Source organism: Tauraco erythrolophus, chromosome 9 (genome assembly GCF_009769465.1).
Source record: "Tauraco erythrolophus isolate bTauEry1 chromosome 9, bTauEry1.pri, whole genome shotgun sequence".
Lineage (NCBI taxonomy): Eukaryota > Metazoa > Chordata > Aves > Musophagiformes > Musophagidae > Tauraco > Tauraco erythrolophus.
Genome location: NC_141473.1, coordinates 12,022,909 through 12,041,101, shown reverse-complemented (window position 1 = coordinate 12,041,101; position 18,193 = coordinate 12,022,909). Strand labels below are relative to the sequence as shown.

The following is an 18,193-nucleotide window of genomic DNA, read 5'->3' as shown; positions in this document are numbered from 1 at the left end:
ATTCTGCATGTTTGTTAACTTTTTTTCATGTTATATTTTAGCATGCATTAATATTTATGTTTGCAAATGGACCAAATAGGGGGAAAATTGTCCCTTATATTAAGGCAAAACTAATTCTGGTAATGGAGAAAAAAAAAAGCAAGAGCCTTTAGAGACTGAATGAGGTGAGAAAAGATGCTGTCAGAAGAATGTGGGAACAGTGATCTAGAGGTTTTTGTCCCCCATGCTATTTCATGGCTGTTATAAGCTGTTAAAGTCCTACCAACAGAGCCTTCCCTCTACACCTCAAGTAGTAGCTTGCTCTGCTCTTTTGGAGCATTTACTGGAGTGAACGGGTAGCTTTTCTCTCGAGATGCCTAGATTTTTTCCGTGCCTCTCATGGCCAGTCAGTGGCAATGTGCCTGCTGCACAGTTAGGCCTGGACTTGGCTGGCGTCATTTGTCTCACATCTTCATTGATCCCTAAAATTACTATTTTTAAATTACAGTTAAAAACCTGAAGACAACCATAACTTCCCATGACACCTGTTCTTCATATGTGAAATCAGTCTATGCAATTGTGCTGTTTTATCTAAAACATTCTTAGTTTTTGACTATAACTGTCATAAAACAGCTTTTTTGAAAAGCTGTTGTTTTCGGTTTAATGTGAGGACGTATGTACAGGTCAGTAAAATGTTAAAATTCCTTTTTTGAGAAGCTAGCTGATTTATTTTGACATGGTCAAGCTGATACTGGTGTAATAGTGTGACTTGTGTTACTACTCCTTATTTAAAATTTGTGGTAGAGTGATTCAGAGATCCCAAGATGAACTGGGAGGAATCGTGCAGGGTGTGGTGTCTAATATAAACGAAGATACAATTTGTCCTGAAGACTTTATGATCGAAGTCCTGGCGCAATTTCATCTTTTCTTCAAGTCTCCAGTTACAAACGTCCCCACAGAGATTAGCTGTTGGCTGGGTTTTCCATTCCTCGCTTACGAGTTATGGAGGGCGTTGAGCTGCAATTCTGTATGGTCAGTGCGTGGCAGTGGTCTTAAACGGGGTCTACACTGAGCTGTCAGTGGTGGTAAAGGTCAGGATTTGATGTGGAGAGGAGGAACTCCAGGGGTTTGGGCTATAAAAAGGTTTGGCTGTGTACTGCCATACATGAGATTGGTTGTTCGTGTAAACATTTGTAAAATCCAGCAGTTGCCTCGTGTCTATCATCTGGGCTGCCCACCATCGCAGCCTCTGACCCTCCGTCAAAACTCAGGAGGCAGCTGCTTTGGCCGTGACGTTTCTCAGGATAATCAAACTGCCATAAATCAAGAAGGCTTTTGATGTAACCTGGGATCAGTAAGACTTTTCCCTGCTATCTGATGTTGCATGTTGTACCAGTGACCGAGGAGGGCTCTTGCAGACAGCTGAGAGTAGCCCTCGTTACTACAAATGGTGTTTTCCAGGTTGATGTAAATCAATGGGATTTTTAAACAATTATTTACAAAACAAACTTGCTTCTTCTACTCCATAACTCTGCATATATCTGTATGAAGAGTGAAATTCTTTCCCCATGCATCCGTGCAGTTTAGAAGAAGCCCATGAGAAAAGTCACCAGAGGAGGTTGAAGGCTTCGCATTGCAAGAGAGGGATAGGAAGTGTTGCAAAATGTGAGAGGTTTCGGCTGCAATCAGCTTTTCTAGTTACGTGGTTTTTCTCACAGGTAAGTTCTTAGTATCCATTATAGAGGAACCCGGGTTTCGTCTTTCTCAAAGGATTTAGGGAGATGTTTCAGCCATTGCTTGTGTATGGGGGGGTTGTGTTTGCGTACTGCCACAGCTTAGTGCGGATAAGTACTAACAGAGTGTAATCTTTTAATTTAGCTGTCTGTTGTCTACTGACTCGTGAAATATTTTTAGGTAACTTAGCCACAAGTGATTATGTAGATAAGCAGAGATAAGTCTTTAAAAAAAAAATAAATGAAAAGCTTTTTATTGTCGTAAAGTTGCAATACTTTGGAAAATACTGCCTTACTTTTTCATTACCAACATCCCAGATATCTCTGACACTAGGTCAATTCAAAATACTGTCCTTCACCCCCACCTCCATTTGAGTTCTACTGTCTCTTTGTAGCATGAATAACAGCGGGGTTGTGAAAACCAAAAGTTGAAGCTGCTTTGGTGCTGCAGCTTTTGCATTTCATCAGAATCCTTAAAACTAGAAAGCAGTTACTCCTATTGAAAACTGGTATTTACATCTTATGTCTTCATTTCTGGTTTTAAAATAAAACTGGAATACGCGTTTGGGGTTAAAACTCCCTGACATTATTTTGAGTGGTTCCCTGACTTAGATAAGGTCAAACACAAATAATCTGATTTTTTTTTCTCTGCAAGTATAGTTTACTTGTATCCCATATTGATCCTAACTCTACAGGGTATCAGTTAGCATCAGGAAGGGATAAAGACAGGACATTAATACGCAGTGAGTGCTGAGATCACTGATGAATTTTTTTAAATATGTAAATATTGGCTAATAATATTTATGACTTTCATTCCAAGTATCCAAAGGGGTTTGACATGGGTGGGTAAACACTGTCATCTGTAAAAGAGGGGTAACAGAAGGGTGAGAGACAGAATGCACTGCCAGTCCAGGAGAGCCCCTTAGGGCTGCGCTGGCCCACGAGCCGGCTCTGGGAAGTGGGCTGTGCTGCTGGGAGCTGCTCTGGAGTGCCAGGACCTTCCCGTGGTGGCGTGGCCTGCTGGCACGCTGGAGTTACGCACGTGTTTGTGTGCTTTCATCATCTAGAACTGCTGTTCAGAGATTATTTTAGTAGGTATATTCTTAATATACTTTTAAAAGTGATTAAATTTAGATGCATGGTTTATTCTCTATAATGTCTAAGCTTCGAGGTGGCATTGGGAGAGAGCCACTGCTTTTATTTGTGTTTGGATTTGCTAAAAGAAACCACTTCCAGAGGAGACTTGATTGAATTCTCGCAGGTCGAGTGCTCCTGCTGCCCATGAGCGGGCTGAGGGTGGTGACCAGCAAATCCTGCACCAAAGCGGTGGCACCGCTGCCCTCGCTGTGCTGGCTGGCTCCTCTGCCGGAGGTTTTCTGCATTCAAACCCTTCTCCTGTGTAGAAGTCCTAAATGCTGTATGGGAACACAGCTTCAGAAAGCTTGCAGCTTGAAAATCTGCAGCAATTCATGCCACTCTGCTCCTTACCAAATCCTTTGAAGCAGTGGAGGTGGGAGGGGGTTTCCTGCAATCGGCAGGCGAATTTTTACCCTGGAGCAAAGTGGGAATGAGCAGAAAAGTTTTAAAGGAGGGAATTAACTTTGTTTCCATTGTTGTTGTTTAATGCATCTGAGCTTTGTGTGAGAGCAGCTTTGTGTATATGCCATAGGGAGAGGTTTTCTTTTCCCTGAACGTCTCCTTAGCCTTCTGCTACAGTGAGGATGTTCTTCCCAGACAGCAGTCTTGCCTTTGGATAGAGGCACGTTATTTAAGTTTGGTGTTCAGATTTTTTGAGTGATCTCATATCCTGTGTGTGAAATTTTAATTTAATGCTGCTATAGAAAACCAGCTTAAACAAAGAGAAACTTACGTTCTTGTCATAGAGCTCATTTTTACTGTGCTTTTTCGTGAACTTCCGTATAACATAGAAGATGAAAGAAAAACAGAGGAAAAGTGGGTGTGAGGTTGGACTGACATGCTTTCCAAGTCTAATAAGTACAGAAGCTATTTACAGTTTACCAAATAATTTAATTTGTTAGTTGTTCTGGTGTTTTTACTCAATTTTATAAAATTGCCTTGGAAATAGTCCCCATCCACGGGCTCCATGCCATTTCGTAGGACCACTGACCCTGTGTACCCGAGCAGAGGTGACAACTACTGGCACTGAAAAGTGCAGCTTAATGTTATTTCAAAATATACGCATACACCTACATATGTAAATAAAACTTACATATAGGCAAAACATAACTCGGCTTTAAAACTGTTTCTGGTAAATTGCAGTGAGTTGGGTACTTGTTAAAAATAACAAGTAAATAAAAGGAGGAAATACAACTACTGCAAAGAAACAAGATTAGGGAAAAGGGAAAAACAAACCAATGTGATATCTGTGGGTGGCTGACCTCCTTCTGAAGCAAGATTTTAGTGACATAATCTGTTGTGTCTCTTTAAAGTTACAAACTAATAGTTCACATTTGCTTCCGGCAAACTGTGCAGCAGTAAAAAAGGATTTATAGTGAATAATCAACATTTGACACGAACCCCCCTTTCCTGTTCTGACACCTCAGTACTTTCTGGTGCTTCTCACAGTGCAGCCACCCCTTTCCTGGTGCAATGCCGGAGCACCTGTGTGCATCATTTCACCAACAAACTCAATTCCTCCTCAGTTAACTTCTCTGGAACCAGTTTGCTTTTGTGACTGGGTTTGTTCTGACTTGAATGTTTTGTGTAAAGAACAGTATTATCTCGGTATGTTCTTATTGTCTGCACAACCTTAACAATTTGCTAGTAAAACAAGGAAACATCATTTTATGGAGTGAAGCAAGGAAGTTTTTACGCTGCTGACTGCTTACAGGAAACAGCCCGGTTATGTACAGCCTTTCCTCAGCACAGGAGGTCAGATACTGGGCAAGGTGGACCTTGGATCTGAACTAGACATCCTTTTGAGACTTTGTCTTCTGTCATCCTGTCACTGGATGATAGTACCTGGATAACTCGCTCATCAAGTTCTCTGTATCATTTAAAACTGTCACACAGCGGTGAAGAAATACCAAAATGTGAATGATTAAAGTAGTTTGGGTCTACAGGGTTAAGCCTACAAGTTCATTTATGAGATTTAACACATGCAAATCGCATTTATGACCATGTGGTAGAGCATATTGGATATATCAAACCATCGGTATAGGCTTAGGGTTTTTTTCCCTACGCTGCTTGTGCTGCAAAATGTTGGCAGGCTGGCCTGCAAATGTGGAACTGCAGACTGCACCTGCTGCAGGCTTGGTGCATTATAAGGAGCCTTCCTTAACAGAGGAAAAATGTCACATCTTCAGTTTAAGGTAAAGGTGTAGCCCTCATATTTTGGGTGACTGCTGGCACTTTTTGACAGTAAAGAGTAGCTGGCTCAGTTCCAGTTTACACTGAGTGAAGTGTGAGTTGCAGAGCTTGAATATTTATGTTGACTTTAATATTGCACTACATAATTGAGCAAAAATAATGCTTTAGATTTAACACAGAGACACAAAAACAAGGTTCAAATACACTCAAGTTCTGATTTCTTAGGAAAAATATATACTGCCGCCACATAGTCTCTTTAATGTAGTGTCTAAAAGGAGATGATGATTATTTCATTAGCTTACTCTTAAATTAAATACGCAGCACTGGATTAGAATATTTGATTTGTAACCAGTTTGGGCTGTAGTGTGACAAATTGTTTATGCCTGCATTGGAAAAAGTGGTATTAGACACTCCTGCATGTGTCTTACCGTCTCCTTACCGTCTTTGTTTCGGAACAAACATTTGTGTAGATGTGTGGTTAACTGACTGGGGGAACTGATACAGCTGAAAATAAATCCTTTTTTAAAACCCAGAATTTAAAACAAAGCAAAAATGTAAACTCAGCCAAAGAGTAGTTTCTCCTGCCCATTCCACCATCTGACCTTATAAACATCTGCTGTCATGAACCTGAAGAGGTGACACAGGGAGAAAGACTGGATGGCTGAGAAGGTTGGGAGAAGGTGTGACTGCTTTGGTTTTTAATGGCACGTAGTACCTTGTGTCAATTTGACAGTTTGACTTGCTAGTGTATAGAATCACTGAATCTTAGTAAAATCAGTTAATGTAATTTTGAACAAACGCTGTCTAGTGTAGGAGAAGTATTTTCACTTCTGAAAATTGCATTTAGAAAATGCTACTGTTTGGACATACATCTTACTCGTGTTACCAGTGTGTAAGGTGAGACTGATAAACGAAACCCAAACCTGTTGTAATGTTAAAAAAAAATTAAAAAAACCCTATCAACACGTTGTCTGATACTTATGGTATTTGATGTCCTGATCAGAAGAATAAAAAAAAAATAGTTTAATTTTGAGATGTTAATCCCAATTATTGTTTTGCCTTGGAACAGATGCAATGACTCAGTCATAAGCCATTATTAAAATTTATAGGAGGGCGGATGGACTTTCCAATGGATGACTTTCCAATGTCAGAAGACAGCAACGGTGACCCTCGTCTGTGTCCATATTCTCCTGCATATTTTCCTGCCCCTCTTAACCATTCCCTATTTCTTCCTGCCAGCTTACTTATGTAGCTGACAGTGTTGGCTAAAGCTGACAGTCTGATTCAGACTGGAACCTGCCTGTTTCACAGGGAGGCTGGAAATGAGATCAAGAGACACCCAGTTTGCTTCCAACAAGTCTCCTGGCAGACAAGATACTGGTGGGGGGGAAGAGCGAGCAGACTGTTCCTTAAAAACAAGGAGGCAAGAAATAGCAAGAGCAGAATAACTCCTTTTTAAGGAGCAGCGTGCTCCTTAAAAAAGAAACGCTCCGATGTGGTAGAGTCTAGCTCAAGTGCTCCGGCCTGAAATCAGTCGTACTGGTTACCGACGTGGTGCGCGCGCCGCTGGTTTGCGGTGGTGGGAGCTCTCAAACAGATGGATTGCACTGCATAGAGAAAATGGGAATGTCTGAAACCAGCCGTAAAAAATCAGCATAAAAGGTAGGTTAATGATTCGTTGCTAGGTGATCTAATGATTTGAGCTCTTTTCTGTTGCTGTGTCTTTCTCTTATGGTGGTATTTATTTTTATATACATTATGTACATTATGAAAGATATAAATACATCAAATCAGTGCTTTCTGAGGTGTTCTTTGGCGAGATAAATTCTTCCTGCATTTGGTCTCATGCTCTTCGTTTTTTTTTCATTCAGTACTCCTCCTTTCTCTGACCTCATTATTAATTTTCAGCTGCTTTTGTGATTTGACATTGAAAACAGTTACTCCGACAAAAGCAGCACAGCATGTTGCTTAGACTTTACAAAGTGTCAGATGGGGATATTCAGGATTTAATGTTGCGGCCTAAAATCAACAGTTCCAAGTTCCTGCAATAAATTGGAAGCTTTTGTTAAATAAAACTTACTTCTAAGTAGAGAAAAGCATATCCTCCTGGCAAAGATGGAATGCTCTACTTTCCCTCTGTAGCCCAGTTACAGGTATACAACGTGGAGCAGATATGGAGGCCAAACTCATGAGCTATATAAGGCATCAAAGCACGGGAGCACATGACCTGTTTTCTTTTGTAGCACTATCAGAGTTCGGTTCAGCATGAACCAGAAGGGCATAAGGAGACAGGGGGAAGCAGAGTTAGATTAACAAGTTACCTTGTAGCAAGAGCTTTTGACTTACTTTGTTTCACAGGTCCTTGAAAGTATTTTCCGCAGAAATCGTGATTCTGTAGAAAAAAAAAAAAAAAAAAAACCACAAAAAACCCCACAACTTAACACATGCTGCCTTGCTTTTCTTAAGTTTCTTTTGCCCCCCCATTGGAGTAGTTGAACCATACGTGGGAAAACTGGTGTTCTGTATAGTTTGAATCTCTTTTTATAGGCCTAGCATAGGCATATTAGGCCAAAATGTGGGCTAAAATGTGTGTCTCAGCTAAGCAAGAGTGATGACTCTCACCAGGACAAAATCACATCCTAGTTTGTTTGAATTCTCTGTGTGTGTTTGTCCTTTCTGACCAGTCTAGAGGTAGTGTCTTGTTGCTATAGGGGCATATGGCCTCTCATTCCCACTGTGCCTCAGTCTGTAGAACCACTTACACTTATGCAGTATACACTTATGCGTAAGAAACTTTAGCTAGGACCGCTCAGGAAGATGATTGCTTACTTTCTGTAACTCATGAACATCATTGAAAGGAGTGGAAGCCAAAAGTAGCCTTGCAGCAAAGCTGATTTTTCTTTTAGGCGAAAGAATCTCACCAAAAAGTGGGGAGGGGGAGAGAATCTTCTATCACAATTCATAGTTTTTGAGATCTGGATTTTCTGTAAATACTTACTTCTATGTCATTGCCAGTGCTGTGCTGAGGACGTGGTACAGACTTTTAGATCTCCAACAGTTGGGCACATTTTTAACAAGTGTCTTTTTTTTAAAAAAAAAAAAAAAAAAAAATCAGTGCAAGATGCAAATAAATAATGAAAGAATGGCTGATTTGTTTGAAAATTTTCCAGCCGAACAGTAGGGGTTATATGAATGTGAGCCTGGGCCCAACAGAGCGGGCATTGAACCAGACCTAATAACTGGACCCAGTACTCATATTATGTTCAGTAACGGAGGGTTTTTTTGTAGTACAAGAACTTTAATGTTGTAATCTTAATGGCTAGAGGTAACAAACCAATCTGAAAGGGAAGAGGAAAAAATGAAGTCCAAAGCAATTAGAAAAATCTCTTTTGTGCATTTTAGGTATTGCCAGCCACATTTGTGTCTTTTTACAGATGAATGGGCTTTTCTGTCACTGTAAGAATGAATTGTAAAGTAACGGACTTGAACTAATTATATCCTGTAAACCTATAATAATAACAATAAAAGTTTTTTGAAGTTCAGACATGCGTGTAGTTGGTCCAGCCAACTGAGTGGATCGGCAGTTGAGCAAGTTTGCCACTCGAGGTTAATGGGATTCAGGAGCATTTTAGGAAAAATAGTTGGATAAAGCAGCTTCTGGGAAGAAGAAACTGAAAAGCAGGAGTCGCAACTGGTCACCAGTTCAAGGAAGGTTCTTGCCATCTGCATTTCTACACTGTGTTTAGTTACCAGCAGGTGCTGGAAGGTGTCTGTTCCGACCCAGACAGAGGTATTCATCCCGACGCAGATGGAGAACAGTGTAGGTTGAGAGGTCTTCATACCTTGTGGCATTTGGAGAGTGAGCTCATGGTCTCGTGTCTTTTCATGATGCTTTTTTCTTTTGCTTCTTAAAGCCTGCCGTTTTTCCTAGGAGCGGGAGGGGAGACCTAGTACGTGATTACATTTATAAGGGTATCTCTTCTAACCTGAATAAAGGGAAGCTGAGCTGTGATCATATCCCCAAACACTGTCCCAAGAGGTTTATCCTTCTGCTTCAGTGCTCCCAGCTGGAAAAAACACTAGCTTATTCTTTAGAAAAACTTAAACTCCTTTTATACTTCTAGATTTTTCCCAAACCCCCATTTCCTTGAAGCAACCCCTTGTCTTCTCCCCAGCATCCTCAAATTGATCACACGTAGCAGGCTTCCCTGTGGTCAGTTAGCAAATGCTGAATGAACTCAGCCTGCACCCAAGCAGCAAATGCAAAACTCACTGGTATGCTTCCACAGCCTCCGGAATGAAGCCATCAGAGTTCATGGAGCTTGCCTCCAGGATGTGAATTATACATCCCGGAATGTGGTGCATTCATCTAGCATGCCAGGTACCTCCTGGAAGCTCTGAGCGTGCAGCTGGATAATGTTGCATCCCAGAACATGTTTTCTCCCTCAAAAAAAAAAAAAAAAAAAAAAAGGCATAAAGAATAAACCCAATTACAATCTGTAGTGATTGTTTTTCAGAAGTGTTGGTTATATTTCATCGCAGTCCCAAATTTTATCATGATTTGTAATACACATGAAAACCATAAATGTGGTGTTTCTTGTACCTTATCTGCTAATGCTTTCCCAGCTCTGTAGGTGACATTTGTCTTGTTTTCTGTCTGGGGTTTCATATTTGGTAACAGGGCTGCAGTGCCACAGGATTTCATCGTGGCGCTGTCCCTTGCAGTGTGCCAGCGAGGATGCTTGGGCATCGGTGTGGGACACTGGCTGAAAGGCAATTTGCATCCTCCTGCCAGCCAGTTCATGGCGTGGCTGCGCCACAGAGGTGCAGCACAAGGACCGAAAGGGTTCATGGCAGGCGGGAGGAGGGCTTGGGTTACTGAAGCTGGCTTCAACAGTCATCTCCCCAAATGTTTCATCTGGAAAATACGCCAGTCAGTCCACTGTTCACAGAATATCCCAAACAGTAGTTGCACTGACCCAAACGAGGGATGGGTGAGCTGTGCCATGCAGCAGGAACACTGTAAACCACTGATACCGTGATGTCAAACCACTCTGTTTAATACTGCTCAACAACTTTCATTGTTTCATGTTTGGCTTTTTTTCCGCCGAAGAGATGAATTATTTACATACCAAATACATTTACATGCAAATATTTTTATATTAAATACATTATTGAATGTAGAGATTTGCATGTTAAAATGTATTTTCATAATACACTATCTTGTCCTACAAACCTTGCTTCTCTTTGTTCTTCAAACCTGAGAAAGTGTCCCTCTCCAGTACCCTTTTGAGGAACAGTGTTCCTGAGTGTGCTTCTGAGCCTGTTTTTTTGTATGAAAATTCAGCTGTCTGTTTTTGATCCAGATCTGTTTGTGTTTACAAATGCTTATCAGTTTTTTTAAATGAAGTTTTAAGCTTAGCTTTCTACTAAGACATGAAAGTTTTTTGGTTTGTGGGGTTTTTTTTCCTAATGTAATGAGCTTCATTGAGAATCTCTGTGTACAATTGCACATGAGAGGAGAAAAGCTAAAACTCAGCTATTTGCCATGGCTGCAGCTGCAGTCCTGTGCAACTGAGCATACGACCCTTTCCGCAGTTCCCTCAGTGTCTCCGAGCGTCTCCTGGAAGCGCAGGCACCAGCCCAGTGCTCTGTGAAGATCCCTTGGCAGTCTTGGAGTAGCCCAGCGCCTCGTCTTTAAGCTGAGGTTGTGAGATGCTTCGGAAGTGGTGTAATTGAGGAATGTCTTCATTTGAGCTGGGAGATGAACTCTGAGCGGATGTTAAACAGAGGCCTTGTCTTCTGAGTGTGTTTGGTTGAACATGTCAGGAAGGGGAGCTGTGTATGTGATGAATGCAATGTAAAATGGTCCAGAAAAGCTTGTCATAAAATATATTATGATCATTTCAAATGTCATAATTTTTAATTGTATGCTGTTGGGTTTTTATTTGAACTTTTCTAGAGATAGTTATGCGCTATCAGAGAAGTCATTAATGGTTTTTAAACACTTGACTAGAATTTTTTCCATAGTTTTCTGATTACGATAATTATTCACTTGTTCTCATTTCATTTTAGATGTTTTCTGCAGAGATGAAAAAGAACATTTTTTGTCTCCAGACTTGGTAGTTATATTCATCGCCTTCCTTTTAATGGTTAATCATTCTTCACTCTTTATTTGTTCCAGGTGAAGCCTACCATCTCAGTGTTGAAGCATGAGTACTGATGCCAGCCAGGTGGTGATCACTACTCCTCCCTCAGCCACGATGCCTCACAAAGAGCGGTACTTCGATCGCATCAACGAGAATGACCCAGAGTATATTCGGGAGAGAAACATGTCTCCTGACCTGAGACAGGACTTCAATATGATGGAGCAAAGGAAGAGGGTCACGCAGATACTGCAGAGCCCTGTGAGTGGAATTAAGTGGGGATGAGAACAAAAGAGTGTTATTTTCTGAGATTCCTGATAACTTTTTGAGACCTATAAAAAGAAATCTACGTCACAGCTAGCTAGAATAACTCTGGACCATCTTCTAAGGAAGAGTCACTAAACAGATTATCCAGCATTTTTGTTTGCATAGTGTTTCCTTATGAACAAGCAGCCTTTATTGTGTTGCTTTTTCTTCTGATGCTTTTATGTTCTCATGCTTCATTGCAGTATTACAAAAAGATCTGGCTGTCTGCAGGGTACTTAATTAAAACTTAGGGGCAGGGAAGAGAGTGAAGGAGTCACCGGTCAAATAGGAACAAATTAGGGCATTACATGGTGTTCTGGTTTCTGGGTTTGAATATTAACCTATCGTTTGCATCAGGAATGCTTTAATTAACATTTTGAATTGGCTCAAGTTTGTTTAAAAGCTAGACTGTGTGTTGTTTTCGTGTCCTTGGGGGTGATTATACCCCTACTCGGCCATATTGGCACTCGTCTACTGGCTGTGTAAGTTCAGTACTTGTGTAGGCCACATATAAAACTGTAAATCTATTGAACCACCCTCAGATTAGTTTTAGTTTATATTTTAATACACGCATTCTTTGAGTTTAGCCTGATCAATACATTGAAAAGTATTACCATTTCCTTGCGTATTTTGAAGCCATAGGGGGTGAGTAAGGACTGTGTGAGGGTGAGCCTTTGGGGGTGTTGGGGTGTAATGTGAGTGATGAGGATAACGGGACTGGGAAGGGGTTAAGCAGTTTTACAGATCCTTCCCTCTTCAGTTCCTCTGTAAGTTGGGGTGCTTCTTCTGTAATTTTTTTTGAAGCTTTTCCATGTGTAATGAGATTGCAAACAGCTGTTAGTAATCACCCTATTATAGTCATCCATGAATAACAGGATTGTTTGCTAAAGTGTTGTCCTGGAGTGCTTCTTGGATCTGTGTGTTGCTCTGAGTATAATGTGAACCTGTTGACTAAGGAATTTATTACTTTCAAGTCAAATTTGTGCAAGCTTGGTTTTGCAGCCAAGCTCTTTTCTAAAGAAAATACTCTAAGGAGGTATTGCGTAATGCTTTAATCATGATAATTTTATGTTAAACACTCGATTGTAAAATGCAATAGGAGTTTGCTCCTTCCTGTGAAAATATTCACCTTATGAGTAGCCAGGACTCACAGCAAAGACTAGATCTTTAGCCTAACAGATAAAAATAAGTTACAGAGACCTTCTTTGGGTTTGTATGCGTGTTATTTTTTGGTCCTTTCGATGGCAGTATTGAATCCAATCAGCATAGCTATTTCCTTAACGTTTTGGGGGACCTTTTGCCAAGTCTGCCAAACATAATAAATGTCCCTTTGCTGCAGCCTCTGTGATTTTAGGAAGGGGGGAAGAAGAGGAGCAACCCCTGAGTCTAGGTAGCTGTTTTAATAGAAGGTTAGAGGATGAAGAGCTGCCAGGCTGCTGTTAGTGTTCTGCTGCAAGAGACGCTGAGCCCAGCACTTTTTGGAAAGTGACTGTTTGGAGCTGCCAATAAGTTGCAAGTTTTTGTTGTGTAAGGGAACAGTTGTCCAAATAAGCCAGGGGCCTGCCACCTGCTCAGCTCCTGGCATCTGCCAGGGAGAAACAGGAAAGTGGGAGCCGAGTGTGTGATCAGGCACGAAGAGGAGGTGTCTGAGCTACCAGTTCCCCTCACTTAAGTGTCTCTTTTTATTGTCTCTTTTTTTGAAATAAAAAATTTAGAGGAACTCTGCTATGATTTCTTGCATGAAGAAATAAAAGCATTTTTAATACAGTATCTGTGACTTAATGTCCACCAAGCAAATTTCATAAGTGATTTGGGCATAGAAACTGCATTATTTCTTCCAGGTTCCAGCTGTGATATGTCATGGTGTTCTTGAGAGTCAGAACTGAAAACAATTACCTTTTCTCCTCCTGAATATAATATTTGTCACAAAAGAGCCAGAAAGCATTTTTCCTGTTACCAGTCTGCATAACACAGGTTTAGGATTGAATTAATGAGTATTGTGCATAATATTTTTGTTCTATAGCTGCAGAATTACCTTGCATTAGAAGTTTGCATAAAGCTTTGTTGCTTCTCTGGTTTATTCCAGTTGACAAGGAGAAAATAGTTTGAAGGTGTTTGGAAGAAGAGGAAGAGAGGTTATCAGACAGATTTTAAAGAAGAGCTTACTCGGTGGTATATCTTCACCCAGTCTTGATATATGCATTTTTAGATCAGAGAAATAGTCGTTGACTCCTCTTCTGGCAAGTATTAGTAGGTATGAAGTGTACGTAGCAAGGATAATACCTTTCTTAAAAATACACAAGCGTGTATGGACTTGAGGTGAGCTTGTTTGAACATGCACTGTCTCTGAGCAAAGGATTATGGTGTAAAACTAAAGGGTTAATCACTGTCATATACTAGGAAGTTAGGTACTGATTTAATCAGCTTTATTAACAAGCTTTTCTCATTCTTTAAAGTAGGAAAATCTAAATCCTTTAGCAAGAAAATAAATTAGAGAATATATTTCAGCAACCACGGTATATTTTGTGCAGTGCATGTTATTTTAAGAGCTACAGCCCTGACCAGACATCTTCAGACATCAAACTGCTGCATCTTTCTGATGTTCTGTTTGATGCACATATTGATGTGCAATCTGACTGCTCCTCTCTGATGTGCAATTTCCCTTTCCTAAATTAAATAATTTAGAAGCTACTGAAAAGCTATTGCTATTACCTCTGATGTTTGCTAATGTCTTAGAGTCTGTTCGTAATAAGTCTTAAACAAATTATAGGAGTTTTATGACCACTGCCTAGGAAGAATGTCCTGACATTATCAGTGAATTCTGAGACATGCTTGCTCAATACTGCATGTAACCCATGATGGCCTGGAAAATCTGATAGGACCCACCTATTTGTTGTTCTGTGTCTGTTAGAAAGGTGGAAAGAAGATAAAATGAGCTAGGTCTGGGCAGCCTGATAGCATCCAGAGGTACTGCTGGCCAATCTTTAACATAAAACCATTTAAGTTTATTTCAGTAATGTCTGCAAGTTCAGAAGGTTCAGGTGCTGTGTCATTATTTTTAAAGGAAAGGCACTACATTTATGCAGTGGACTAATTTTATTGCTTTACATTGGGTCTGAGATACTTGACCTATAATATATCCAAAATTTGAAAAGATTGTGAGGGGTTTTTTAGGTTTTCCAACTTAACTCTGAAATTAAAGAGAGTTTTGTCTTTTTATATGCTAAACAAACGTGTTGCTTGTTACATAAAGTAACTACCTCTTTCAAAGAGTAAACATTTATTTGCTGTATCATCAACCCCCTTATTGCAGTTATGATATGCAAGTCCTCCTGGCCTTCATTTCCTTCTGGCATTTCTCTAGTGCCCTCACCATGGCAACTGAAAGCTTCAAAAACACTTAAAAAAACCTAAAATCAATGGTTGTGCAGTTACGGTGCATGAAGACCAAACAGCCAGTTCAGCATCAAGGAGCTACATGAACATAGAGAAGGGAGAGACTGTCCACAGCCCTCCCAGAGCGGCCGGGGAAGGCGTCGGGTGTTTCTGCAAGCAGGCAGCAATGCCACGCTGCTTCCGGTGAAGTGAGACCATGTGGAACGGTTACCTAGCCAGCAGGAAAGCTAACTAATGGCTTTGGCTAACAGGGCTGTATCTGTAACCTGATGGGAAGTTAGGATTGCTCCTTAAACTGCATGGAGGAGTACCTTACATCTGCTTTATGTCACTGTGTTTGCAGAAAAGCTACAGGTTGGAATGGAAATGGAAGAGGATGCATTCTTATACATAAGATATACTGTTATGTGAGATATATTTCATTATTTTTACTGATGTAAGAAAAAGTTGGAGGAGTCAAATTTGTGTATAAAGTGATGAATTGAACAGCTGAAATATGTAAACATAAAAATGCCCAGTAAATGGAATTTAAATGCCTGATTTATGTTTTGAATTTACCAGTGAAAGTTTTGTTGGTCTTGTTGAGACCCATTGAATGTGCACTTGCTATTTTTGCATATGAAACGTAGTTATTTGGAGCTTGTTTAGTTTTAAGTTGAGCACTTTGCTGGCAGGATCTCATCATGCTTTGCTTTTAATTCATGTTGGATGTAGAGAGCACCTACCAATCCAGCATGCTCTGCAGGGTGTTTGGGATAGTTCTGGCTTGGTGCTGCCGTTGCATGAGGGCACAGGTTCAGGTCTAGCCATCTGGATTGCAACATCGGGGGGCTCTGTGTTAAGGATAAAAATGTGCTTCTCTCCCATGCTTCTCTTCCTTCCTGCCTTGTATGTGCACACACCCCCCTTGCCTCCCACGCCAGCTGGTCTTGCCTAAAAAACTGGGGAGGTAACAGTCCAGCTTAGCAACTCATGTATTCAGAGGTCTGCCTTAGCATGCAGCATGCAGGCTGATTTTTCTCCTCAAAAACAAGCAAACCCACCCACACTTGGATTTTTTTTCCTGGCTGTGTTATTTTCAAACCATCAAAAAAGAAATGAAGGAAAAAGGTCTGATTTATTTTTTTCCCCAGCTTTTGCAGTTGTTTAGCTTACTTTATTTTGTATCGAGTGAACATCCAGTATTTTTGCAACACCACTCCCTTTTGAGGCAGTTTATTTTCTTAAAATATCAAAGTCCTTTCAGTTCCTCAAATGTTTCAGCTTCCACTGCTCTTTCGTCACAAGTTCAAAAGCCTTTCAGATGCTTCAGGAGAGTCGCCCTTTGGCCACGAAGGGCTCACAATCTTCTGCATCCCCTGGGGACCTCCTTGCTGGGCAGACCTCTTGCATTGCAGCTCCCTCCCCAGGCTGCGGTCTTCTCTGGCATTTTCCTAACTTCCTACTGGGAAGTCGTGACTCTTCTCTCATCACAATAAACTAATTTAATTGCATGCTTTCATCATACGACCAGTGCAGCATTTTGTTCACTGGGGGAGATGAGCTCAACTTGGCATATCATTTAAGACATGCCAGAAAATGTCCCTTAAAGATCCCCTCTGAGCCATGACAATATCCCACTGATCCTGGGGCAGACTAGGGGGCTGGGCAAGTTCAGCATTCTAAGTGAGAGGGAATTTGTGCTCAGAGTAATACTGTCTTTAAATTGAGGCCATCCACTAGATCTGTGTGAGAAACCAAGAAATTCCATTGCCCAGATTCCATTTCTGTAGCTGTGACGGTGCAAGATCGATTCATACCCATGTCCTGCACCACAACTGCAATTGTGAGTTTTTCCCTGCTTCTTTACATTAAATTGAGTTACCTTTCACTCCTCTCTTATTTCCATATTGCTGTTTTCCATTTAGTTTTAACTGTGGGTTTTGTTAGATATATATATATACCAACAGTTTCCAAATCAGATTTTTTTTTCATCCATATTTCTAGTCTTCCTGCTGGTTATTAACTGCTTGGGTTTGGGTTTTCGTTGTCTTAAAGGGTGGCTGCAGATCCTGTTGAACTTTTGGTATCACGTTCTTTACATTATTCAAGTCATTAAACAATCAGATCCTCCTTTGCCTGGCTACTTTCCTGTGGCCTTCTGTGTATTTGAAGTTATTAATTGTACATAACACTCTGATCTGAATTACTTCTCTAGATAAATGATAAGGAGATATAAAATGCATTGGAACAAAAACCTTTCATTCACTGGTCTTGTAAATTCTGTCCAATAAAGGCATCATGTTCGTCTGGTGAGAGCAGGAAGAGGGGTTTTCACTGAGTAACAGTTAAAAGGACTTAGCTGTATTCATTTTCAAGTCGTCTTTTTTTTTTTTTTTTTTTTTTGACTGTTAAATAATCCTTTGGTTTAGTACCAGCTCTTAACAGTGCCTGAAGAATCCTGGAAAGTCATGACTGGTGACTTTCCTCCCTGGCTGCAACTAGAACACCCTGTGAGAGCTCTGCCCATCATCTGTCCTGGTGTATCAAGACCACGTATGCTCCTACTCTGCCTACTCCTGTGCTTACTGAAAAAACAGTTAATTATCCTCAGAAACATGTAAGACCCACCCTCACCCCACCTCCCCAACAAGTTGAAATTTGATTTCTTCTAGCATTTTAAATTTTGGTGGTTATATTCCATCTGGCAAGATGCATAGCGTGGCTTTAATCCACAAGAAAAGACGAGGGAGGGACCCAGACGCCCCATTCATGGCAGCAGTTGTGTGAGCGTGGGGATTGCTGGCGCTGGGACTTTGGGAGCTGGGTGTGCTGAAGATGGGCTTTGCAAAGGAGTTCAAGTGCTTCAGGTTTTGCTTTAATCATAGGGTATCTCTAGGCTGCTTATCGCAGGAGTAAACACACTGCTTCAGCTCGCGGAGGAGAGGTAGTGTGTACCAGGTTAGAGGAGCCGGAAAAACCAGTGCAGGCTGAGCTCCGTACGGGGACCAGCTTGCTGTCGATTGAGTCGCTGGATGTAGCCCAGGTACCCACACACTTCACTGCAAACGAGGAGGTTATTATAACTTTACCTAATTCCCTAATTCCCCATATTTATTACTGAGCCTGTTTCATTCTGTCTTAACACAGAAGCCTCCACCTTTGTTTTTTTTCCCTTGTAGCTTTTACAAACACTTTTTGTGACTCTTATCTTCTCCTCGCCAGCCTTAACTCACTGGCGGTTTTTTCGCGGCCAGCTCCACCCTTTTCCACTTAGGGCACTGGTGGTTTGAATCTAAACTCTAGTCTTGAAACAGCCTGTGA

General features: G+C 40.9%; 1 protein-coding gene across 1 annotated transcript in view; it reads left to right on the top strand.

Moving 5' to 3' along the window:
* ADD3 (adducin 3) overlaps window positions 1-18,193 on the top strand; it is a 66,076-nt gene that overhangs the window by 25,862 nt on the left and 22,021 nt on the right. The window contains exon 2 of the mRNA XM_086617032.1: window positions 11,227-11,449. Within this exon, the coding sequence (XP_086473158.1) occupies window positions 11,255-11,449 (195 nt within the window). The 5' untranslated portion in view covers window positions 11,227-11,254. The remainder of the gene's footprint in view (window positions 1-11,226; window positions 11,450-18,193) is intronic.